This window comes from Cyprinus carpio, chromosome A10 (genome assembly GCF_018340385.1).
Source record: "Cyprinus carpio isolate SPL01 chromosome A10, ASM1834038v1, whole genome shotgun sequence".
In the NCBI taxonomy this organism is placed as follows: Eukaryota; Metazoa; Chordata; class Actinopteri; order Cypriniformes; family Cyprinidae; genus Cyprinus; species Cyprinus carpio.
In genome coordinates this window covers 18,420,808-18,445,287 of record NC_056581.1, presented here as the reverse complement: position 1 = coordinate 18,445,287, position 24,480 = coordinate 18,420,808, and the positions used below count along the sequence as shown (strand labels likewise).

The following is a 24,480-nucleotide window of genomic DNA, read 5'->3' as shown; positions in this document are numbered from 1 at the left end:
TGTTTAAAAAATTAAATTAAATTCATCCCTAAAGATGTAACTTTCCATAAAACATTTTTTAAAAAGTCTAATATTTAAATTGGTCTTTGGGGTAAAAACTAGTTTTCAAGTATTTGGTGTCTTTCTCACATTAGTTGGGGAAATCTCTCTCTCTCTCTCTCTGTTGATTAGATGGTGGTAATTAAGCACATTCCAGTGACTTTCTGTGTCATTTGCTGTTGGCAGATATTTTGGCTGATGAGTAACTGCTGTAATATGATGTCATGAAGGCCAGGCTCCGCCCATCAGCGTCACGCCTCCATTAATCCGTCTTCCACACCTTGTTGAGAACTTTAACCACTTCCTCGTAGATTATGAACACTATAGCCACGTCCATACAGACCCGACCTAACCTGGGCACGGTGCCTTTGTAGAATCTACAGAAGAGAGAGAAATCTAAGTAAACACACAAAAGCTTTCAGAAACCTTTCATTATGCATTACAGTAATGAGAATTTGGTTAGAGTATGAGCTTAAGTGTTACAAAAACAATGTCAAAAATGTGTATATCTTTATGAAAAACTGAATTTCGTAATTTGTTCTTTTGATTTATGAGCCAAGATGTTTTCACGAAGAGTTAAATTTTTTACAAACTAACCAAGTTGAGGTTGAAGTTCTAAAATGAGTAAAACTGAAATCAAGAAAATGAATTAAAGTTAGAAATATATATAGATAGATAGATAGACAGACAGACAGACAGACAGACAGATAGATAGATAGATAGATAGATAGATAGATGTAAGTAAATGTATAAAACCATATTAGATAGATAGATTGTTAAGTAAATTAAATTGTTAATGTGTTCTGTGTCATGAAAATAATTTTAAAAAATTCAAAGGTCTTAGAAATACTGTTTTTATGATAAAAATAACTTCTTATTTTAGTGACAAAAATTTAATTTTAATTTACATTTTAGAAATATTGTTATGTGCTTTTGTCATTTTTATTACATGGCCCTTATTTAAAATTAAGACTATTATTGATAGTTTTCTGTAACTGAAACAAAAGAAAATATAAATATGAAAATATGACATTTAAGATGAAAAACTGAAAAACTTATAACGACCTGATATATGCTGATATAAGTTGAAGTTCTAAAATGACTAATACTAAAACTGAAATAAAAATACATTGAAGCTAGAAATATAAAAACTAATAAAAACAAAATTACTTAAACTAAAATAAAAATGAGAAAATTTTGTCATTTAAACTAATGGCAAAAATTCATAATGGTCTTCTTTTCTTCTTTTTGATTTTAGGGTTAATTATGACCGCAATATTTTTATGAGATTGACCCATAAATATCTCGTCTCAGGTACTTTATGCTGCTCTCATGTTTACTTACGCAGCCGGTCCCTCGTATTTCATGATTTTGATGGCGCAGTCAACTGTGCTCTTATATTTGTGAGCTTCCAATCCCTGTAAACATCATGAAAACAATATTTAACTGTCCTGTTGATGTTTTACTAAAGCCTTGTTTACTGCTTGACAGTGTAAATGATTTTTATTACACACCTGCATTCTCGTTTTGATCACATCCAATGGAGTATTTCCAAACACGCTTGCGGCTCCAGCAACGGCTCCAAACACTCCGGTCACGAGGGGGTTAATAGTCTTATTGGGGTTATCACCTAGTTTTAGAGTGAACACAGTATCACTGCAGCCTCTCTGTTTGATCAGCACACATAGTACTTACAGAATGATAATTATTAGACTGTGCTTCACACCTTTATACCAGTTTCTGAGAGCGGTCATTACGTAGAATCGGATGGCCTGGTTTGAGCCCTGCTTCAGTACTGTTGCGGTCAGTCCCTGATATGTTCCTTTGAGTCCTGTGAAAACAGAGCAGAGTTTCATTAAAACTCTAAATAATGTTTTCATTCCATTCTAATGATGGGTTTGCGGGATTTTGCAGCTTCCCGTTGTTAATAATTATTGATTTAGATCAGAAGTTGATTAGTGTGACGGTCACATGGATTGTTGCATCACATGATGTTCATGTGAGATCATATGAGACTGAATTTATATGCAAATTAAAAAAAAATACATAAAAAAACCTTTGAACAGACAAGGATTTGAGTCATTTAAATTAAATGTTTTTAACTAATCAATTACATTATCATAATTTAAATAAAGCTGAAATGAAATAAAATATAAATACTAAATGAACAACAAACTTAAACCACTTACAGTGAAATAAACAAGCTGAAGTGCTAAAATGACTCAAACTAAAACTAAAATAATAATAAATTAAAGCTACATATAGAAATGACAAAAGCACATGAAGTTACTAAAACTTAAACTCCAATTCAAAAGAAAACTGAAAATATAAAAATGAATCCGAAATAATAATAAATAAAATATTAATACTAAAATAACATTGCTTCATGGCAACATAATAATTTTGTAAAAAATTTCTGGGGTGGTTTCACAATAAAAACTATAATAATAAACATATACTATAATAACTATTATGAAAAAGTCCAAATAAAATGTACAAAGCAACCAAAAGTGTGTCTAAAAGTAAATCTAAAATATTAAACTAGAAAAGGTTTTAAATCGGTTTTTATCTTTATACTTTGTTTCCATTTTGATTAAAGGTTTAGTAAATATGTTGTTTTTATCTTTTTTTTTAATTCTATACAGCTTTATTAATTAATATTTCAGTTTTATTGAGTTTTAAAAAGAGAAGATGTTGCTTTTGGCAACTAGCTGATTTATATATATATATATATATATATATATATATATATATATATATATATATATATATATATATATAATTTCAGTTAATGTTTATCTTATTTCAAGTAACGAAAATTATTTTTTAATGGTTTTACTTTTAGTTTACTGTAATAACCATGATTTTTATAACTGTTCAAATGTAACTGTTGTAAGTGCGTCTGGTCTCCACGCGGTGGCGCTGCAGACTAAACCATTCACCACCCACATGTACCTTGTGTTCTGACTATTTCTCTCACACCATGGAAAAATCCTCGGTACTTTGGGTTCGCTGAGGTCTGATCATGGATGAATTTGACCTGAAATTGAAGGAAAACATATATTCATATCAGTGTTAATTCAACCAGAAACCACTTGACACTGGTTATACTCCGCATGTAATTCACAGATATGTATGCAATGCATTAAAAGCTGCAATATAAGCTGAATGCCTCCTGGGTGTCTGTTAATGCATGTTCTTGTCTGATGGTTTATTTACATCACTGGTAAAGCACAGGTAATCTCTTCTAATTTTTAGTATTAGTGTGGAATTTCTTATAGTGTGTCTAGACAGCAAGTGTGCAATGCAACGTGACTAAAGTCAAATGTTGCATTGCTCACTCTCAGTGTGGCTCTTAAGCACATCAATGCATGCTAAAAGCATCAGCATATCACGTCACAGACCTTTACAGTCTCCATAGGACACACCACGACTACAGCCTCGGCCACTCCTGCGCCCAGACCGCAGATCAACCCCCGCGTGCTGTCCAGCTTCCCAGACTCATCCCTCATCTTATTACTGAGGAATTCAAACATCCCAAACCTGCAGAGAAACAAACTCATGACAGCCGTAGCACTAACACATCTCCTGTTTTAAATGAAAAGAACAAGCATCTTTCTCATTTACTCTGCAGAACTTTGTTTATGATAAGAGAAATAAATAATCAAATAATAAATGACCATATATGTGACCCTGGAGCACAAAAGCAGTCTTAAGTCTCTGGGGTATATTTGTAGCAATAGCCAAAAGTACATTGTAATTGGTCAAAAAATTATAGATTGTTTCAGAAGATATTTTTATGTCAAAAATCATTAGGATATTAAAGTGTAAGAATGCATCGTGCACCAATTTAAAGATGATTTTCCATTTCGATATTTGTAATCTATCTATCTATCTATCTATCTATCATTTATTAATATTTGTGACCTTAGGACTGGTTTTGATTCTTTTACCCATTTTTATTTCAGTTTACTGTATTTTTGAAAGTTACTATTTTAGCTAATTTTAGTTCAATGTAGCAACTGAAACTAATTTATTCAATTTTATTTCTTAAGTTACTTTAGTACATCAATGTAAACTGAAACTAAATGATTAAGTATATAAATATATCTATATATATATATATATATATATATAATATATACCTTTTTTTTTTTTTTTTTTTTTTTTCAATGTAAGCTGAAAAAACACTAAATTCAATTTCAATTTTTACTTCAAGTAACAACAATTTCAAGTTTTTTATGGTTTTACCTTTACTTAACTGTACTACCCCAACTATAATAACCATATAATAACACACACACATTTATTTATTTGTTTTTTCCAGAGGCTGAGCTGAATTACATTTTGCATGTCAGGTTCCAATATTTTTAATAAATAGATGTAATCAGCCTATTAGTTTACAGATTTCTCCACTAAAATCCTTGATTGACTGACTGATGTCATGAAGGCTAGTGATTTATAGATTATACTCTATAAAAACAGCAGAGCAAAACTAGAAACCGAGGGCAGCTGTCAGGCAGAATAAACTGCACTGAGCATCAGACTCCACACTGACAGCCAAAGGTTGTGCGAGGCTTATCGCAGCGGGTCAGGGAACGCTCACCTCACCGCGGCTTTGGGAATGGAGCCATAGACCAGAGAGCTCAGACCGCGGTACAGACCCTTCACGCCATGATCACGCACCGTCTGCTTCACACAGTCACCTGACGAGACAGGACAGATGAATTACATCACTTCAGTATCAGTATTAATACTCCAAAACAGAGCTACTCGCATTCTAATCTGAGCCTGAGGCCTAATCATTTGGAAAAGTGGGCGGCTATAAATTATTAAAAGCATTAATTTCCTTTTCAGATTGTTCTGATCTCAAGCAGCTGAGTAAATCATTCATGGTTCAAAAGTGAACATCACCAGACTGATGAAACGTGACACTGCTGGTTGCAAGCGTGCGATTAGCTAACAAACGAACCGGGTTGAACAATCCGTGCTGATAAACTTGTTGTGAAAAGGGGCCACAAAGTCCAGCGGCTGATAAACCTGAACCCTAGAGCTTGTGCATCAGTTACTGTACTTTGAACCTTCAAAGCGGAGTGGACTCTGTCTCTCTGCCAATGAACCATGTGTTTTTACACTCAATGATTAAATGAAAGTGTTCAGAAAGCTCTCAGGACATGGCAGATGCAATAATAATGAAATCAATTGTTGAGTGTTTACTTAAGATAATAACATGAAGCAATTTGAGCAAATACACACCGATGCCTTTGTAGCGAGGCGGGTTTGCCTTCTCATCTAACTGTAGCTGAGTTTTCACATACTCTGTAGGAAACGTGATGCAGATTTCAATGCCTCCAGCAAGCCCACCTGCAAAACACAGTGAATTTATTCATTGTGATATTAATAATATTAACCACAAATCAGGATTATAAAAAAAAAAACTAAAAAAAAAAAAAAAATCTAAACCTAAACCCATAAAAAAAATAATTTTTTGTTTCTTAAACATTAAACGTAAATGTAAACATAAAATAAAATATAAAAACACTTAAACTTATTTTAATTCACCTAATTAACAAGGACACATTTCTCATTCATCTTGTTTGATGTACTTAAATAATTAAAACTAAAATAAAAAAAATCATAAAAACTATATAGACGCTAAAAAAATAACCAAAACTTTAACAAAAATTACAATAAAATAAATTATATTATATATATATAATATATATAAATTATAATAAAATTACAACAGTATCTCACTGACACTAGAACAACACTTCTGTTAAATAAATATAACAGAAGGAAAAATAAATTTTTGTTAAATAATAACACTATGCAAAAGATCAAAAGAAAACTAATTCTATTAGACTATTACTAGAAATTGTCAGAATGATAAGGTGTTTGGGATAGTTTTTTAGTGCATTGCTAAATTTCTTTAAAAAAAACTTTTGAACGGTATTGTATTATGAGTTTACACAGCAACGATCACCTTTCTGAGTTATGAGAGTCTCGTGAAAATCACATTGATCTGTCGCCACCTTAACTGTGTGTTAAGCACATCTGTAGCTCAACAGGCGACAGTAGTGTCTGTCTGCGATTGGCTCAGAGGATCCGCCCCCCGCTCGCAGATGGGTGTTACTGTGAAACAGTCCTGCTCTTTAATCAGATCTCAACTTTGTTGACACATTTACGATTCTTCTACTGTGTGCCATGTGTGCAGAGAAGCTTCAGGTGATCAATCAAATGAATCCGATTCAACAAGCAGACATTATTATAAGCTGTATACATTCCAGAAGAAAATATTATTGCTTTGAGGTTGCTCTTTCATAGCTAATGGAGTTGATAATTCATTTAATTATCAACTTTGTCTAAGCTGTTTCTACTCAAACAAACACAAATGAGTCAACAGTTGTCATATAGTAAGAGTATAGAGCTATAAAATGATTGTACATATCAGAGAAATGTTCGAGTTCACACTGAGGTCTCTTGACTTTTGGTCAGATCTGAGCACAGCTGGATCTCTTCAGAAACATACATGTGAGATTACAAGGGCCTTTTTTAACAGGAGAAACATCTGAGAACTTCAAACTTCAACAAAAGTTGATTTAATCTCATACAGAAAATGAATAGGAAAAAAACCTGATTTTAATAAGATTTAATTTGATTTTTCGTTAATGCACTTAAATGCATTCTGAGTGCTATAGTGTTTTATACTTGTAATTCCTCTAAATGATTTAGGGTTCCTCTGAATTGTTCCTGTTAATTGTCCTCTCTTCAGTTTAATGATGTTCTGTCATCATTATTGATTCCTGGAACAATCCTGCATGCTCTCAGGAAACAGGGGTTTGTGTTAATATATACAAATATTTTTTCTTTATAAAATCAGTATACCTGTTTAACAGGTTTTAACATAACTGACGTGTCTTATAGCAGGTGAACCTGCAGGATATAGTGTAGGAGAGTCTAACATATCTAACCTGTTTAACCTGCTAGTCTCCCTGAGCCACAAAAACTGTCCTGAGGGAGAGTACAGAGGTTAAAACCTTCCCGAAATCACCATCTATGTCCTTTTCCATGTCTATTCTAATGTATTTTAAAATGTAACGTCACATGATCTTCAGAAATCATTCTAATATGCTGATTTGCTGCTCAAAAATTGTTTAGTATTATTATCAAAGTCAAAAACAGTTTTGCTGCTTATTTTTTGGGAAACTGTGATTAATTTTTGTTCAGGATTATTTGATGAACAGAAAGTGCAAAAGAACAGCATTTATCTGAAGTAGATAAATGCAACATTATGAATTACTTTACTGTCACTTTTGAATGCAATCTTGCTGAATAAAACTATTAATTTCTTTCAAACATCAAACAATAGTTTTAAAGGACGTTTAGGCCACTAATACTACAAGTTCCCTTCAGTAAAATTATATGAAAATACTTCATGCCAAATGTCATGGTCAAATCCAAATCGCAAATATCACTTTATAAACTTTATTTAAAAAAAAAAAAAAAAAAAAACATTAGAACCTTTGAGGAAAAGAAGAATGTTTGGTCAGATTAAAGCAGCACACATCTATTCCTGCTTTACGTCTTTAAAGTCAAACAAAGTGAGTCTATATGATGCAATCAATGGCCTTGTGTGAGTGTTTGTGTGAGTAGTTGCATGTTTTTTCTGCTGAGCCATCCGTTCCTGTTTGAATACCAATATTTCTGCTCTTTTACAATCAAAACGTCAGCCAAAAGGAACGTTTTTTCAGAGGTGGAGCAAGCATTTACATTCTTTGAAGACCAGGATCATGTCCTCTGAATATAATTAGGGTCAAATAAATAAATGTGAACATCTATGAAATGCATCGTAATCCAGTGCACATGTATTGCATGTTCTAGTTGTTAACCACATATTTCAACACTCACAAACCGTCTGCTTTCCATGTTAGTTACTGTGTTATTGTGTCCATGCCACAGGCTCTGTGCATCCAGCACATTATCACTCCACTGAGCAATTACTGAGACTAGACTGAGCTTCATGCAGCACATAATTAGATATGAATGGAACTGCTATGAGTTTTGCATTAACTGCCGCTGCTGTTAATCTCAGACACGTGCCCTGGCAAGACATTAACCACACTAACTAGGGACACTTCAGGGAAGGGTGGAAAATTGACTGCCTATAACTACACTTTTAAGACGACAAAGTTCTCCATAGATGCAGAGGAGAGAATGAAATAAAGAAAAAGAATGTTAATGCATTACTAATGGAATGTTATCATAATTTGGAACCTGTCATAAAAGATTCAAATACAAATAAGAATCAAATGAGATACAAACTGAAAATACAATAAAAAAGTATAATCTTATTTGGTCAATTTAAAATGAGGTCCAAATTGTTACTTATTGCCTCAAAATAATAAGTATTAGAAATTTAGAAATAGAAATTTCATTAGCATTCCTTTGGATTTTTTCAACTGTTCATGAAATATTAAACATAAATCAAAGGCCCTTATGGATAACAGCAATAAAGAAATACTTTAAAAATAAAGGAAAGTGAAGAACATGTCTGGGTCATATTTCACCCCAAAAATAAAAAGAAACAAATATGAAATGATCATTTGCATACAAAATTAAATCTTTTTTTTTGGCATTGTCACATTGTTTTGATTCCTATGAAGCACATTCTTCCCCCTCGTCACCTTAATGCAAAAGAAAATAATGCCACATTAAAATTTTAAAGTATTTATATAAATCATAATTTGATATTTGCTGATCTAAAATGAAATAATATTATTACAGTATTTTAAGGTATTTTTTAAACACTGTAATACACTAATGAGAATTATCTCTGAGAATAACGAGAATAATAAAAAAAAATATTTTATATATAAAAAAAATCCAAAGTAAAATGTTACATTACAAAAAAAGTGCAAAAAATTTAATGAACATAATAATAAAAAGTCATGAAAAAAATAAAATTCCTAAAAACAGATGTCATTAAATAATATAAAAAAACTGAAATATTATTAAAAAGAAATAAAATATTAAATAAATTAATTAAACGACTTTTTAAAACTTAGAATTAAGATGTAAAATGTGCTTAACTGTCATTAAAATAATTCAAATATATATTTATTTATGTATTTTTATTTTAGGGTGCAATGTGACGTTTTCCTGACACTTCTGATTGACACATTCTGGTTTTGTTACATGCAACTCTTGACTGTTACATTATAACACAGAAATGCGACACTGTATCAAAGCTCTTCTGTTACTTTGTATCAAGTTTGAATGTGTTAAAGTTATTGTGTCACACACCTCACAGTCCAGCACACTGAATACTCGCCTGTGCATTGATGCTGACTACAGCCCTGTAGGGATCGAGTGAGCAGAGGACAGTAAACAGTGTGGATGACAGTGCAAAAACTGCGCGCCACGGCTGATCTGGAGTCAGCCGCAGCATTAACACAAATGACTCTCCCAGTTTCTCACTGGTTCGTAAGCACAGACAGACACTTACCAGCTAAGATGGCCTTTCCAGGGTGTGTGAGTTTGGCTTGTCCGGCGGGCGCAGCGGCTGACAAACAGTGCGGTCTGTGGAAAGGACTCACAAATTTCGGGTTCACTGACATTTTCCTTGTTTTAAAGCGGGGTTTGCAGACCAGCACGCCTCCTCCCGCGCAGCAGAAGCAGTATTTGTAGTGTGACCGGCGCTCATAAGTGAAGTGACGGGCTCTGGCTGATCTTCTGACAGCTTGAGCTTTCTGGCTCAGACTCTGTGTGTGTGAGTGTGAGTGTGTGTGTGTGTGTTTTTAAGGGAGGGAGAGCGCCATATTTCTGACAAACACATCAGTTCTGTTAAGGTGGAACGGAACGGATGCGTTCTTGAAGGTTCACTGGACTGATTGTGAAACGCACACGTTACAACATTATATCAGGAAAATGAGCTCAATAAACCTTTACTAAAGTTGATTTTGGAGACCTTGTGAACGAAACTACTATGCATTTTATTAGGGAAAGATTTTGTTTGCATCTTAAATTTCAGGCACTTTTAAAAAAGAAAAAATAAATGTTTTTTTTTTCATATTCCTTTTTGTCATATTTTTTTTCTTCATTTAATGTTCAGACGTAACTTATTTTAATATTAAACATTTTATTTCGGCTAGTTCCTTATTTCTCATTTTCATTTAGTTTGTTGTACTAAAATAACTAAAACAAACATGTATTAAACCTGTGTAGACATATTTAAAAACACTAATGAAAACAAAACTCAAAATCATAAAACAATTATAAAAAAAATGATAAAACAACAAAATAAAAATAAAAGGAAAGCTTAAAAATTAAACAAATTCAAAATATAATTATATTTCTCAGTGGTGCTAATATAACCCTGTTATAGATTCTGCATGCATCATTTGTTTGATTCTCTTTAAGAGGCAAAGGTGGACAAAGCATGTGAAAAATATAATTGATTAATTTATTTCTAATAAGAAAGGCATTGGAATTTCCTAGTCATTCAGACTGAATAATCAGAGCAGCATTATGTGACGGTGATGACATCTGCTGGTAACCGCGTGTGTGTGTGTGTGTGTGTGTGTGTGTGTGTGTTTGAGTAGGCTAATAATAAATCAGTGATGAATATGGGCACATAATTCATTTTAACTGTAAACTGCAGCTTCAGTTATCTCTCATTTGTCTGCATTTGAGTTTAAATTCTCATATTTCCACCAAACCTGAGTACAAGGCCCTTCAAAACTTTACTATGGTAACCACAATATCTGTGAAAATACCATAGTTAATGTATTGTAAAATATTTGCTGTAATTGCTGTAATTTATGGTTATAAGAAATCGATCATTTTATTTGTGAAAAAAAAAAACCACCCCTTTGGGGACTTTTATTTAGCGATCCCTTCTGTGACGCCAGTACGCATGCGCAGTTTGTCTCCTTCACTTTATCCTGTACTGTAGCAGCACAGGACACACTAAAGCTTTTGCTTTGGTTTCGCATCATCATTTTATTTCTATCTCAACAGCAACTATATCCTCGGTACGAATTTATCATTATATTTTTAACTACTTTAAATATCGACTGAGTTGTGTGCAGTGTCTTTACAGCACAACACTCACCATAGTCTATATTTAAACAACTTTTCTTTGTTAAATGTGTAGTTGCGTGTTGTTTTAATATGATTAAATGTGACGTTTTGCCCTGTCTGTGCAACATGTTTAGGCTTCCTGCATATGATTAAGTCTTAAAGGCTTTTCCTCCATTCCTGATTAGATTATCAGCTCGAGACCACGCCCCCTCATGCATAAACACAAGTTTTCTTTGCTCCTCAAGTGTCAGATAATGCACGTACTAACAGCAAAAAGGCATCGCTGTTGGATTATAGCATGCATTTCTACTGAAGTGTGTTGAACATCAGTTTTGCAGTTTCTCATTGCAGTATTAATGTCACTAAATATGGCTACACTACACAGGCAGCATTTTTAGGTGTCTTAGACAACATGCTGCCTACAGCTCAGTTTATTTGTGCAGTTAAAAACCCCCACATTGATAATCATGTAAAAATAGATGCACTGTATAAAGGAGGCTGGCTGGTGTTATTTTTTGCATGCAACTAAGTTAGAATTTGCTGGTTGTCCACTTATTTTACAGGCCCTCATAAAAATGTTTTAATATATTTATAAGTGAACTGTGTTGGCAGTGAGAATCCAATCATGTACAGATTATGAAAGCTTATTTTAAAAGGCTAGAAAATGAACAACTACTATGAACTACGTTCACACAGTGTGTTTGGTAACTGATCATGCCGTTTTGTGGGTTTGCTTTATCTGCAGTTTGATCCCCGCTTTCTTTTGACATTTTTGTAGCTTACTAGTGATAGTTAAAAATGCTGATATTTTCCCTTTGGTTTATGTATTAGATATAATGGCTGTTCCTCCTGCATACTCAGACCTGGGAAAAGCGGCCAAGGACATTTTCAGCAAGGGTTATGGTGAGAAAACTCGCTGCGTTTTGGAGAAGATGTTTGCTTTACGGAATGAATTGGACTCTACTGTAATTCCTGTATTTGTTTTGTTTGTAGGATTTGGGATTGTTAAATTGGACCTCAAGACTAAATCTCAAAACGGAGTGGTGAGTTAGTTGTTGATTAATTTGTAGCAGTACTTTCTTTGTTTTTTTTTTAATAAACATTGGCCAAAATAAAAAAATATATATTTAGCATAAATAAAATTTAGGTCTATTTTAAGGACCGTTAAAGGAATAGTTCACCCAAAAATGAATATTTGCTGAACATTTTCTCACGCTCAAGCCATCCAAGATGTAGGTGAGTTTGTTTCTTCATCAGATTTGGAGAAATGTAGCATTGCATCACTTGCTCAGCAATGGATGCTCTGCAGTGAATGGGTACCGTCAGAATGAGAGTCCAAACAGCTGATCAAAACATCACAATAATCCAAACCGCTCCAGTCCAGCAGTTAATGTCTGGTGAAGACAAAAGCTGTGTGTTTGTTAGAAACAAATCCATCTTTAAGACGTTTTTAACTTCTGGGCAGAATATAATAATCCATAATGAAGCTTCCTCCAGTGAAAAAGTCCATCTCCTGTTGTCTCTCGCACTAAAATCCACCCGCATATTAGTTTAGAGCTGTTTTGGCTTGTACATGGTGCTTGATCTGTGCAGATTTCTCTCCTGACTCAGACCAGAGAGCTTTTTCATTAGAGAAAGCAATATTATACAGGACTCATATTTTAGCCAGAAGCAATGGTTTGAAGTTAAAACATCTTAATGATGGATGGAACATTAACGTAATTTTCTTAATGATGGATGGAACATTAATGCAGTTTTTATGTCTTTGATGCACCATTTTGGGAAATGCATTTAGATGGTAAGATTATTGTAGGAGTGTTTGTGTGATGTGGCAGGTCTCACTCTAAAGGCCCACACATCTCTGTGGTTTCCATCACACATAATTTACCATACAGACAGAACTGCGTGAATCTTTATCTTGATGTCAGTTTTTTGTGGGTAACTATTTTCACGTCATGTGAATTTTTTTTTGGAATCATTTCTCTCTGACTACACAACCAACATCGCTCTAGAGTTAAATAACAGTCCCGTCCCGTCTGTGTTTCTGGGTCACAATCAAAATAAACCTAATTCTGTCACATCACTCGCCATCTGCCATCTAGTTATGTAATGAGACACCAGTTCACATTGTCCTCGTGTTCGATGTCTGTTTTATTGTTTATTTAATTTAATGTGTTGTTTTTAATAATGCACAAATGTAGACTTTCTGACAGATATTTTAACTGTTAACTACAGGGTTACCAGGGGAAACAGTGTTGTTATTTGTAACTAAAACTAAAATTAACACTGTTAAAAGTTTGTTATTAAAAATAATCAATAATTTTGTAAATTGGTAATTGAAAAATCAGCAACTTTGTAATTGATAATTACAGGGTTTTTTCCGTAGCAGTGTGGTTGTTTTTAACTATAACTCAAATTTATATGAAAAAAACTATTAAAAATATCAATTTAATAATCTATTTATATTAAAAAAATCTATTCTACGTTAATACTGTAGAAAATTTGTTAATTCTGTAACTGAAATAAATGAGAAATATTGAAAAACTTAAACTTGAATAAAAATGAGAAATGTTGCCTTGGCAAACTAACTGAAATAAGTTTAAGATGAAAATATATAAATAATAATATATTAAATATATAAATAGTAATAAAAACAAAAACTAATAAAATAAAAAAATCAAAAGCAAAAATACATTTACTAAAATTAAAATTAAAACTGAACATATAAAACTAAAAACTAATTGAAAAAATTAATAAATATTATAATACTATATAAATAACATTAAATAATACTCATTGGTAGAAAGCTAAAAAGCTTAAAATGGCCAAATATCAACCCATGGATTGTCTTTGTTTATATATCACTACAGATCATTTTGTAATTAGAAATTAATTGTCAGTAAAAAAAAAAAATTAAAAAGTACAGTATTATTCATCTTTACTATTTTCTCTATTTTAAACAAAAATGCACTCAGACTTCATGAAATTACAAACTACAAACTGAAATCAAAACATAATGTACAATACAAAAAGTTGGTAACAGTCTAGTGTTTTTGATTTGAAGCTGATAGACCGATATGATTAAAAAAGAAGTTTGCTGCTAATGCATGCCTAGTTTATATATATTTATTCTGTTCATAAACTCTAATCCAACTGCAGGAGTTCAACGCATCTGGATCCAACAACACGGACACGGGAAAAGCCGGCGGGAGTTTGGAGACCAAGTATAAGATGAAGGATCTGGGATTGAGTTTGAACCAGAAGTGGAACACAGACAACATGCTCAGTACAGAAGTGTCTGTGGAAGACCAGGTCAGATCAAACTCTCCACATGACCTTTGAACCCTTAGAGTCACATTATCACAATGGTTTTCTATCAATTTGTTGTATCATCTCCTCAGCTCATCCAGGGGTTGAAAGTGGCCCTGGATACATCTTTTGTACCAAACACAAGGCGAGTTGTTTGTATCTGACGCATTCAGGCTGGTTTGATGATCTGGTTTGGTGTCTTTGACAGTCTAATTCTTTCTTTAGCAAGAGAAGCGGTAAACTGAAGACTGGCTACAAGCGTGACTTGGTCAATGTGAGCTGTGACATTGATTTCGAGGGTCCGGTTGTGCACTCTGCAGCGGTTCTGGGATACGAAGGCTGGCTTGTGGGCTACCAGATGGCGTTTGACACGGCCAAATCCAAACTGGTGCAAAATAACTTCGCTCTGGGATACAAGGCAGGAGACTTCCAGCTTCACACCAGCGTGTAAGCATCAATGAAAAAGCACACGGGAAAAGGCTGATCAGTGGATTTGAAGTTGATGTTGTAGAAATTGCTATGGAAGCTTGATTCTGCCGTGGGATAAAAAATAAGGAAAGGAAATTGCGACTTTTTTCTTGCAATTCTTTTTTGTGAGTTTATATCTCACAATTCTGACTTTTTTCCTTTTTTAGAAGATATTAAGTCAGAATTGTGATTTATAAGCTCACAGTTGTGAGAAAAAAGTCGCAATTACTTTATTTATTTTTTTTTAAATTAGAACTGCGTGGAAAAAAGTTTATTTTATATATGTTTATATCTTGCAATTTTGAGTTTATATCTCGCAATTCTCAGACTTATTTCTCAGAATATAAACTGACAATTAACTTATGTTTTTAAATATAAAATATTAAGATTTAGCTAGCTACGACCCTGCTGACATTTGAGCTGGGTTGAAAATATTGATTTTCGATCTTAATAAATTCTCATTTTATTGAAACCGATATCAATTATTAAATCGCAAGAATCGATCTTTTAGTCAATGCTGTTTTCCCCTCCAGTAATAACTTTTATGCTTTGTCACTTTTGATATGAAACTGAGTTTTCAGCTCAGTTACAGCACAAGATAAACATGAATTAATATCTTTAAAAGAAACAGCTTACAGAAATGAGTCACGTCTCACGAAATCACTCAATCAGTGTTTCAACCGCAGAAAGACGTCAGTGTGTCACATAATGTTACATTTACCTCAGGCAAGTCATTCAGTGACCGTAAACTCGTAAACTTTTTAGTTAGCCAAAAACAAAAAAACCCCAGAGAGAGTGTTTTATTAAATATATGTAATCACTGTATTACTTATTTATTCTTTATTTTTTACTTAAAGGGGTCATATGATGCGATTTAAATTTGTCCTTTCTCTTTGGAGTGTTACAAGCTCTTGGTGCATAAAGAAGATCTGTAAAGTTGCAAAAACTAAAGTCTCAAATTCAAAGAGATATTCTTTATAAAAGTTAAGAGTCAACCACGCTCCCCTAAAACGCCTCATTCTAACACACCCTCACATCTCTATATCAGTATGTGGGAAGATTTGCATAAAGCCACCCAGATGTTCACGCAAAGAAAGAAGGCGTAACTTTTATTCTCGCTGTTGCCGCCGGTGCCATGTTGTGTAGACACTGTGTGTTTAGTTGCGAAAGCGAAACTACTTTGTTTGGCCTTCCAAAAGAGGACACAACTAGAAATCAGTGGTTAAGTTGTATTTACAACACTGTTCCAGAACAGTTCAACCCAAATATTCAGATGTGTGCAGCGCATTTTACGGAGGATGAGGACTGTGTCCTGGGAGAGTAGCCTACAATGCTTCTGTGCACAAAGGCTGTTTTTATAAAGTTGGGCAGTTTCAACTTTGCAAGGACAGTCTGGTGCTTCTGTCTCACAGCCTGTAAGTACGTTTTCATATTTAAAGAATTTGCCACTGATGATTCAAACGCAAGTTTTGAGCAGTGTAGCGTAGCGCTTGTTATTTTTCGTTTCTCTGATCACAAATGCAGACATGGTTTTATGTTTATGCAGCGCGATATACAATGCATTGTGTAAAAACACAGTATAAGTCATTATAAGCAGTAATTATGTCTCCACTGGATGCAACAAATGCCTCGTTTGTAATGAGTTTTATTGTTTTTGTTTTTGTCTTGTCGTGACATGGTATGGTTTAGGGCCGTAACATTTCCATCACATGCTTGAGGTATTCGGCCAATCACAACGCACTGGATAGCTGGCCAATCAGAGCACACCTCGCTTTTCAGAACGATGAGCTTTGTAAAAATCGACGCGTTTCAGAAGGAGGGGCATAGAGGAGAAACAATAATGTACAGTATGTGGAAAATAATGTGTTGTTTTAACCTTAAACCGCATAAACACATTGCATTACAACAAATACACAAAATAATGTTCTTTTTAGCAACGTCTTATGACCCCTTTAACCTTTTCTTCAATATTTAATGTATTTTTGAATAAATCTGTCATGAAATCTGTCATCAGTAATGACGGAGCTGAGTTTGGAGGATCTGTCTATCAGAAGGTCAGTGATCAGCTGGAGACGGCCGTCACTTTGGCCTGGACGTCCGGCAGCAACAACACACGCTTTGGCGTTGCTGCAAAATACCAGCTGGATAAAGATGCCTCGCTGTCTGTAAGTTAACAATCTTCACACAACCTGGATTCAGTTAAACCAAAAAAAACATACTCTTTGCAATCACACATGCAATTTCTTGGCTAATGCATTGCAAGCTTGTGGTTCTGTTGTACATGACAGCAATGCTGATAATGCAAATGCAGACGTGTGTTGCATCATGATTCAAGTTCTGACACATTTCACAACACCACGTGAAATCAAGGTTTGTGTAGCCAGAAGCATCTGCGTCCATGTTTTTCGTGGATGGTTTCAGGTCTAAATCTGCCATTGAAAAGCTTACAAGAAATCATATTAAATATTCAAAGCTTGGAATGACCAACCTAAGCATGTTTTATTTTTCCATTATTTCCTCATGACAGGCCAAAGTGAACAATGCCAGTCTGATTGGAGTTGGTTACACTCAGAGTCTTCGACCTGGTAATCATGTTAAAATTATTGTTTATGATATGAACAGCACAACCCTAGTGAAAAAAATATACTATAATACATTTATTTGGTGCTAAGTATACTACAAATATATTTACATATTTATTTGCTTAATAAAAACACCCTGCAATTGTACTTTTGGTGTACTAAACTGGTATGCTTAAAGCTGTAGTCTGCTAAATTGGAACAACAATTTTGTACGTAATGCTCTTTAATTATGAAGACGTAGTGCTGAAGCCTGTGCTGATTGTGCTAAAGTGGAACTATTGCAAGTGTACACTTGAAATATCTTGCAATTAAAGATAGCATTATAGTTATATTAAAACACATTTTAGGCGTAATATTAAGAAATGTGCATTGTGCAATAAAGAAATACTTCAGTAAGTCTTACAGTAAGTGATATGCTCAATATACAACCAGAGCACTGTACTCCACTTTATCCCACAGTGCAATGCATTTCATTTGCACTGTGAAGAATGAACTAAGAGTGATTTTTAACATCTTCCTTTTTGATTTGTTTTTTCTATTTTAAGCTGAGACACATTATTAAGGGAACAGAAACTTTTCTCACCCTCAGGCCATCTAAAATGTAGACGAGTTTGTTTCTTCATGGGAACAGATTTGGTGCAATGTAGCATTGCATCACTTGCTCGCCAATGAATGCTCTGCAGTGAATGGGTGCCGTCAGAATGAGAGTCCAAACTGAGAGTCCTCTAAACAAATTTGTGGGTGGATTTTGATGTAAAAGGGGAACTAGAGCAAATGTTATGGATTATGGCAAATCATTTTGCTGTTTAGACTCTCATTCTGACAGCACCCATTCACTGCAGAGGATCCACTGGTGAGCAAGTTATGCAATGTTACATTTCTCCAAATTTGATGAAGAAACAAACTCTTCTACATCTTGGATGTCATGAAGGTGAGTAAATGTTCTCAGCAAATTTTCATTTTTGGGTGAACTACTTCTTTAATCTTTAAAATTGATTACAATGTATTTTTATTGTATTTTTTTATTTCACTTATTTAAACATGCAAGCAACAGTGAGATTATGTGACAGCAATGTCGCATACTACTGTTAAAAGACATTCTCTGCATACATACAATTCGCCAAAAAAACAAACAAAAAAAAACTTGTAATTATTAATAAATAATACATGGTATATACTTCACAATATGTAATACACTAGTATTTAATTCCTGTCATCTTGTGACCAATGTTTTATGTGTTTAAGATGTTTATTAACCTCTTTGTGTATCTTTTAATGTCTTATTTCCCCCTTTTCCCCATTGTAAAGGGGTGAAACTCACTCTCTCAGCCTTGATCGACGGAAAAAACTTCAACACCGGCGGACACAAAGTAGGACTGGGGTTTGAACTGGAAGCATAGCTGTCGTAGTGCAAAAGCCACAGAAGAAGAGGGACCCAATCCTCATGTTGTCCCTCCTACATCACACACTAGCACTCGATGACTAAAAACACTTAGCGGCATGTTGACAGTTTTTGCAAGTTTGTGGGAGCTGAGTGATTCAATCTCAACCGGCCGTAAGACCTGGCCTTCTAAGGGAAATATTTGCAGATCACCTCATTTATTTAACCAAAGCCGTATATTTAGGTAGAGCACCTGCAGCAAACCAAATTACACAAGTAGCGGTAGATTTGCGAGCTTGGAGTGTATCTCTGGTGATGTCAGTGCATGCTAAGCACTTGCGTTTAATTTATGGTGCCGGTGAGCGAAGGTCATAAATTTGTATGGTTGAAGCTGAGGTTATTTCTCAGGATGCTGCATTAGAGCGATGTTGCACTTCTAGGGCTTTAGGCTTCACAGGAAACTGAACAAACAGCATGCGTATTTTTAGAGATTGCAACACTATCTTTCGGCTTGAGAGCAACTCTGTATTGAGGGAAAAAATGCCACTAGCTAACCATTTCAAATATGTTTTGGTGTACAAATGAGCTTTTTGTGCATTGAACTCATTGGCACAGATATCAATGTGTTGTACATACCAACTGTTTTTCCATATTTCTATTAAATATATTGTTATTATATATAATAACAAATTTTACAATCTTGTGTAAAGTTCCCAGTTTCCAGTAGAAATTGAGAAATTCTAATAAAGGAAGAAATTCAATAAAATTGAATTATTTTGAGTTGTGCTTGTTTTATGGACTTGCTTCACAGTACATGTATAAGGAAAAGTTTGGGGTTAGAAAGAATCATTTTTTTCAAATAAATAAATACTTTTATTCAGCAAGGATGCATTAAATCGATCAAAAGTGACAGTAAATAAGCAAGGATGCATTAAATCGATCAAAAGTTTATGTTTATATTTTTATTTTTATTTATATTTACTAAATGATTTTTAAAAAATTTATCATGGTTTCTGAAAAAAAAAAAAAAGTTTCTTGAGCAGCAAATCAGCATATAAGAATGATTTCTGAAGGATCATGTAACTGGAGTAATGAAGCTGAAAAATCAGCTTTGATCACAGAAATAAATTACATTTAAACATATATTCACATAGAAAACAATATTGGTGTTTTACTGTATTTTTAATCAAATGAATGCAGCCTTGATGAGCAGAAGAGACTTATTTAAAATAATATTTAAAAAATCTTACAGACCCCAAACTTTACGGTACTGTATACCTCTGTTTTTAAAAATGGTATGTACAACTGTACAACAAATATTTTTTTTACACTGAATGCACAATGAAATGTGACAAAATGGTCATTCTCATGGCACTAATAACGTTTTCTCTCACGTTGCCCATCTGCACGGCAGATATTGTTTCAAAGAAGGTTCACTTTTGCCACAACCTGCCTGCATCCGGAGTGAGAAAATTCCCGTTCGCCAACTATATAGTATGATAGTTCTTCTGCAAGTCTTTCTACATGGGAGCGATCTGGGTAGAATCCTTCCCTGGACATCTCGTCAATAAAACAATCCATTACGTAGCTCTTCTCCAAAAGCATAAAGGGCAGGAGGTCTGCCTCCAAAAATAGCATGTGGTATCTTTCAAGATAGCTACGCAACCAAGGGTTCAGCTCCTGAATCAAGCTCAGATGGCCTGAGACGGCGACGCTGGAGTTGTGCAGAACAAATTTGGTGATGTCTTCATGTCCCAAGTTGCTGATGAGAATGTAGATGGCGTTTAAGTATTCGTTGTTGTTTTTGGGATGAATCAGGTCTTGCAATGTGTCCAGCAACTCCCTGGGCATGTGCTCCACTTCATCGAAGATAAAGACCGGTATCTTTTCCTGTTCCTCAGCGTGAGTGACCATCTCAGAGACGTGAGAGTCCAGAGATTTGGTGCATTGTGGGATATCGTCCTCTGTTGGGCAATGGTGCAGAACGAAGTACTGCATCACCAAGTCCTCGCCAACAACCGAGCGGAAATGCTGAGCTAGCAATCGGCCAACGTGGCTCTTCCCAACTCCAGTAGGTCCGTGAAGCGACAACACTAAAGGTTTATTGTGCACATAAGTTGACAAATAATCATGCAAATGACCCAGAAGACTCTCTGCCACTTCTTGTTGGCCAAACACTTCCCTTTTAAGGGTTTTCTCCAGTCCGTCTAGATCATATTTAAGCACATGGTCATCCAAGTTCTCAATGGCATTGTAAATTTGTAGAAATACGATGATGCACAGCAAGTAGAGGCAGTTCTTTGCACGGCTTCTCTCTTTTGTGGGTACGGCTCTCAAACTGCTGCTCGGAAACAAAACCCGTGCCTTCCTCTTTTTCTTCCGCTTGTGTGGGGAAGCGGGGTTAGAGTTTATGGTGTCTTGAAAATTTTCAAAGGTGAAAACCTTTGGGCTGGTGGACCGTGGAGACATGAAGCTCTGGGACGACACCGCTGCTATTTCAAGACGGCGTTTCTTCATGGCCTGGTACTTCTGGCGAATGCGCACCATGGCCCGTACGCTTGAGGAGAACTGAGAGAAACTTCCATTTTCTTTCGTCTCTTTCGGCTGGTCTCCTCTCAGCCTGTCACTGGGGTCTTGTTCTTCCATCTGTGGAAAGCAATGTCGAAATAAAAATCAAACAATATGAGAAGGACTATAAGAGTTAGAGGAATCACCATGCTGTAAACGAAGAAATAACAACTGTATTTCAAAATTCAGCCCCCATCTTTATGCCGACTTACAAGGAACAGGTTTGGACAGTCCTGTTCTATGATATCACTGCAAAATGCTTTGGGAAACTTTAAGTGTTCTTGTATGTTTCGTTTAGCATGGTCACCTCAAAATTAGCACATTTTCTGTCCTCAATGGAATTAAAATCCTTTGGTGCTAGATGACAGATGTTGAAAACAGCATGCATCATAAATTCAGCTTTTCTTTTGTGACACGTTACACCTTTTTTATTGGTGCATTTAACAGTTTGCATTTTTTCATAAAACAGCAAATGCTGAAAGCAAGAATGGAGGCATATGCATTCAGATAACGAACAGCGAGAGGTCATTATAGACATGCATGATTAGAAGCACCAAAGTGCAAATGCAATCTGGTTGGAATTGGATCTTTCTGCTTCTTTTTTAGTTTAGCATGCTCACCACAAAGTGAGCTTGTTTTCTGTCCTGAATGACCCTGAATGACTTATGATGTAAACTGCATGCATCATGAACTCAACTTCTCCTTTGTGATGCATGTTGCACCTTTATTCTGGTGCATTTGATAGTTTACATTTTCCACAAAACAGCTAATGCTGAAAGCAAGAATGGAAGCATGTGCATTCAGATAACGAACAGTGTGAGGTTATTATAGACATGCATGATTAGCAACACCAAAATGCAAATGCAATCTGTTTTTATCAGTGGCCTGGCCAGTTGCATTGGGTCAGGACCAAACTTGGCACAAAATAAGTCATGTTTCATTTAGCATACCCACCTCAAAGTGAGCACATTTTCTGTCCTGAATGACCCTGAAAAGGCCTTTGATACATGATGACTCATGTTGTAAACAGCATGCTTCATAAACTCGGCCTCTGCTTTATGATGCATGTTGCATCCTTTATTTTGGTGCATTTGCCATCATTAAAAAATAGCTAATGCTGAAAGCAAGAAAGGAGGCATGTACATTAAAATAATCAATGAGAGGACATCATAGAAATGCATAATTTCATAAAAACTTCAGTTTCAAGTTCTATTTCTGTATCATTATTTTTTGTTCCAAATGCAGTCGTTTTTTTTTTCAACAGACTGACCAATTGCATTGGGGCAAGAACAAACTTGGCACAAATTAAATGAGCGCTGTACACCACAAAGTGAGCACGTCTTCTGTCCTAAATGACCCTGACTAACTCTTCAGTAAATGATGACTCATGATATAAACAGCGTGCATCATAATAAACTCAACCTTTGCTTTGTGATGCACGTTGCAGTGTGGTGCAGTTTGCAATTGCCACAAAACAGCAAGAATGGGAGCATGTTGTGGCAACGTAATTCACTGTTTTCACGAACTGTATTCAACACGCCTGCAGGCTGAAAGACGGCCTTCTAAAACTATACACATGCAAATGATACTGCATTGAAACAAGTGTCACTTCAACAGAAAACTAAAGAGCACACTTTCAACAAAAGCCATGCACGTATTGTCTGACCATCAAGTATCAAATTACAAAAATAACAATTCTTGCTCCTAAGAGGCCCCTCCGTTTTCCCCTACAATGAAACTGAATCAGCAACTTGAAGCCTATTTGCTTCAAACAAAAAGAAATGACCCTGAAACTCTTGTGAAAGCTGCAGAAAAGGTCTGAGGTGCATTTAAACACAGTTTCTTTGCGAAAGGTAAGTTCAACATTCCACACATTCTGCCTTTCCTTCCTGAGCCCCTCTGCCAAAGCAGATATGGTTTCCTTCCTGGAAATCCTTTTTTCACACACACCTTTTTGGAGAACAAGAGCAATAAAAAGTGTCCTGTTAAATCATGAGTGTGCATGATCAGACTGCATGTCTGAAGTCTCCCACCAGCTTAGTCTCTACAGCGGTTTTGCTCAGATGAGGGAAGTTCAGTAAGACTAGACAGTTGCCTGAGCTGAAGTGGTTAAACTTTATCAGATGCAAGAGAAAAAATGTACAGGAAGACAAATGCAAACCTTGAGAAGGACAAACTGAGTATGTATTATAAAAACAGAGTTGGCTTACCTTTGGAAAACACTCTGGCGTGTGGTTTTGAAACATCAGATTCCTCTAGAAGCTTGGCTGATGAGGAGAGGAGAGGAGAGGAGGTGACTTCCTCGCAGCCAGATGAACATTAACTGGCAAACGTTTACAGCTCCTCCTCCTATCTGACCATCTTCTCTGCAAGCCACACCTTCCTCCATCACATACACTGAAGAAACAGACCTTCTGGGGCACCTTTGTGCACAAAAATAGTCTGATTTCATTACATTGTATGGCTTTTAATTGATTGAAATTGTTGTGGAGAATGGTGATGACACAAGACTTTGTTTTTATTCTCTAAGGAAACTCTATTAATCAAGAGAACTAATAGAACGTGTAATCTGGGTTTGCTTGCATTAGCAGTAGAATGCTTGTTTAAAGTCTTTTATATGAATCACTCTGGGGGATTTGCCATAAATCAGACTAGATGACTGGCTCACGTTGGAGGTTAATGTGAGCTGCTGTCACTGTTGGGAGTTCACCAGGGTGGAGTTTGAATCGGCAGTTTAGAGTTACCAAGAAAATGTTTAGTGCTCTGTCAGTGGCTCAGCATGCAAATATAGCAGCACTTTTACACCTCGCACCCTCATAGATTAGATGGAGTCATGATTCGATAAGAATTTTCACCGACACTCTGATGTGAGCATGTTGTGGGGGGTTTTCAGTGTAAGTCAAACTAAACTTTTTAGAACGTTTGTAACTTATGTTGCTTATACTTTTTAAAAAATATTTGTTTGTTATTTTAATAATGATAAAATGTATTTTATAAATATCTTTAGCTTCAATACTTGAATCATGTAGTGCTGTATGCTGTGTTGTT

The 24,480-nt window shown here is 35.0% G+C and overlaps 3 protein-coding genes across 4 annotated transcripts; 1 reads left to right on the top strand and 2 right to left on the bottom strand.

Annotated features, from left to right (window-relative positions):
- Positions 1 to 244: 244 nt before the first annotated feature.
- slc25a1b (slc25a1 solute carrier family 25 member 1b) lies at positions 245 to 9,837 on the bottom strand. Its single transcript, XM_042765611.1, has 9 exons — positions 9,548 to 9,837; positions 5,296 to 5,403; positions 4,646 to 4,745; positions 3,444 to 3,582; positions 2,995 to 3,079; positions 1,766 to 1,870; positions 1,554 to 1,669; positions 1,384 to 1,457; positions 245 to 416 (listed from the first exon to the last, which is right to left on the bottom strand). Exons 1-9 carry the CDS (start codon positions 9,657 to 9,659, stop codon positions 302 to 304), a joined length of 954 nt encoding a protein of 317 aa, XP_042621545.1. The 5' UTR covers positions 9,660 to 9,837; the 3' UTR covers positions 245 to 301.
- A 1,107-nt stretch (positions 9,838 to 10,944) lies between these two features.
- Positions 10,945 to 19,398, top strand: LOC109048786 (voltage-dependent anion-selective channel protein 2-like). Of its 2 annotated transcripts, XM_042765609.1 has the most exons (10): positions 10,945 to 11,075; positions 11,956 to 12,027; positions 12,118 to 12,167; positions 12,920 to 12,922; positions 14,284 to 14,436; positions 14,526 to 14,578; positions 14,659 to 14,880; positions 16,916 to 17,066; positions 17,429 to 17,486; positions 18,792 to 19,398. In XM_042765609.1, the coding sequence occupies exons 2-10, from the start codon at positions 11,961 to 11,963 to the stop codon at positions 18,881 to 18,883; spliced, it is 849 nt and encodes a 282-aa protein (XP_042621543.1). In that variant the 5' UTR covers positions 10,945 to 11,075; positions 11,956 to 11,960; the 3' UTR covers positions 18,884 to 19,398. The 2 variants fall into 2 exon arrangements, with proteins under 2 accessions (XP_042621543.1, XP_042621544.1); XM_042765610.1 differs by lacking the exon at positions 12,920 to 12,922.
- A 679-nt stretch (positions 19,399 to 20,077) lies between these two features.
- LOC109048603 (torsin-4A-like) lies at positions 20,078 to 23,882 on the bottom strand. The gene is made up of 2 exons (XM_019066241.2): positions 23,643 to 23,882; positions 20,078 to 21,510 (listed from the first exon to the last, which is right to left on the bottom strand). Exons 1-2 carry the CDS (start codon positions 23,676 to 23,678, stop codon positions 20,287 to 20,289), a joined length of 1,260 nt encoding a protein of 419 aa, XP_018921786.2. The 5' UTR covers positions 23,679 to 23,882; the 3' UTR covers positions 20,078 to 20,286.
- Positions 23,883 to 24,480: the final 598 nt, after the last annotated feature.

Bases quoted from the DNA above. Each gene is read 5' to 3' on its own strand.
- LOC109048786 (XM_042765609.1), top strand. From the start codon at position 11,961: ATGGCTGTTCCTCCTGCATACTCAGACCTGGGAAAAGCGGCCAAGGAC. The intron at 12,028-12,117 runs GTGAGAAAACTC...TTTTGTTTGTAG, and splicing joins CATTTTCAGCAAGGGTTATG to GATTTGGGATTGTTAAATTG. The intron at 14,437-14,525 runs GTCAGATCAAAC...TCATCTCCTCAG, and splicing joins AAGTGTCTGTGGAAGACCAG to CTCATCCAGGGGTTGAAAGT.
- slc25a1b (XM_042765611.1), bottom strand. From the start codon at position 9,659: ATGTCAGTGAACCCGAAATTTGTGAGTCCTTTCCACAGACCGCACTGT. The intron at 3,080-3,443 runs GTCTGTGACGTG...CTTCAATTTCAG, and splicing joins GTCCTATGGAGACTGTAAAG to GTCAAATTCATCCATGATCA. The intron at 1,670-1,765 runs GTGTGAAGCACA...CTCTAAAACTAG, and splicing joins TCTCAGAAACTGGTATAAAG to GTGATAACCCCAATAAGACT.
- LOC109048603 (XM_019066241.2), bottom strand. From the start codon at position 23,678: ATGTTTCAAAACCACACGCCAGAGTGTTTTCCAAAG. The intron at 21,511-23,642 runs GTAAGCCAACTC...TGCTTTCCACAG, and splicing joins CGCCAGAGTGTTTTCCAAAG to ATGGAAGAACAAGACCCCAG.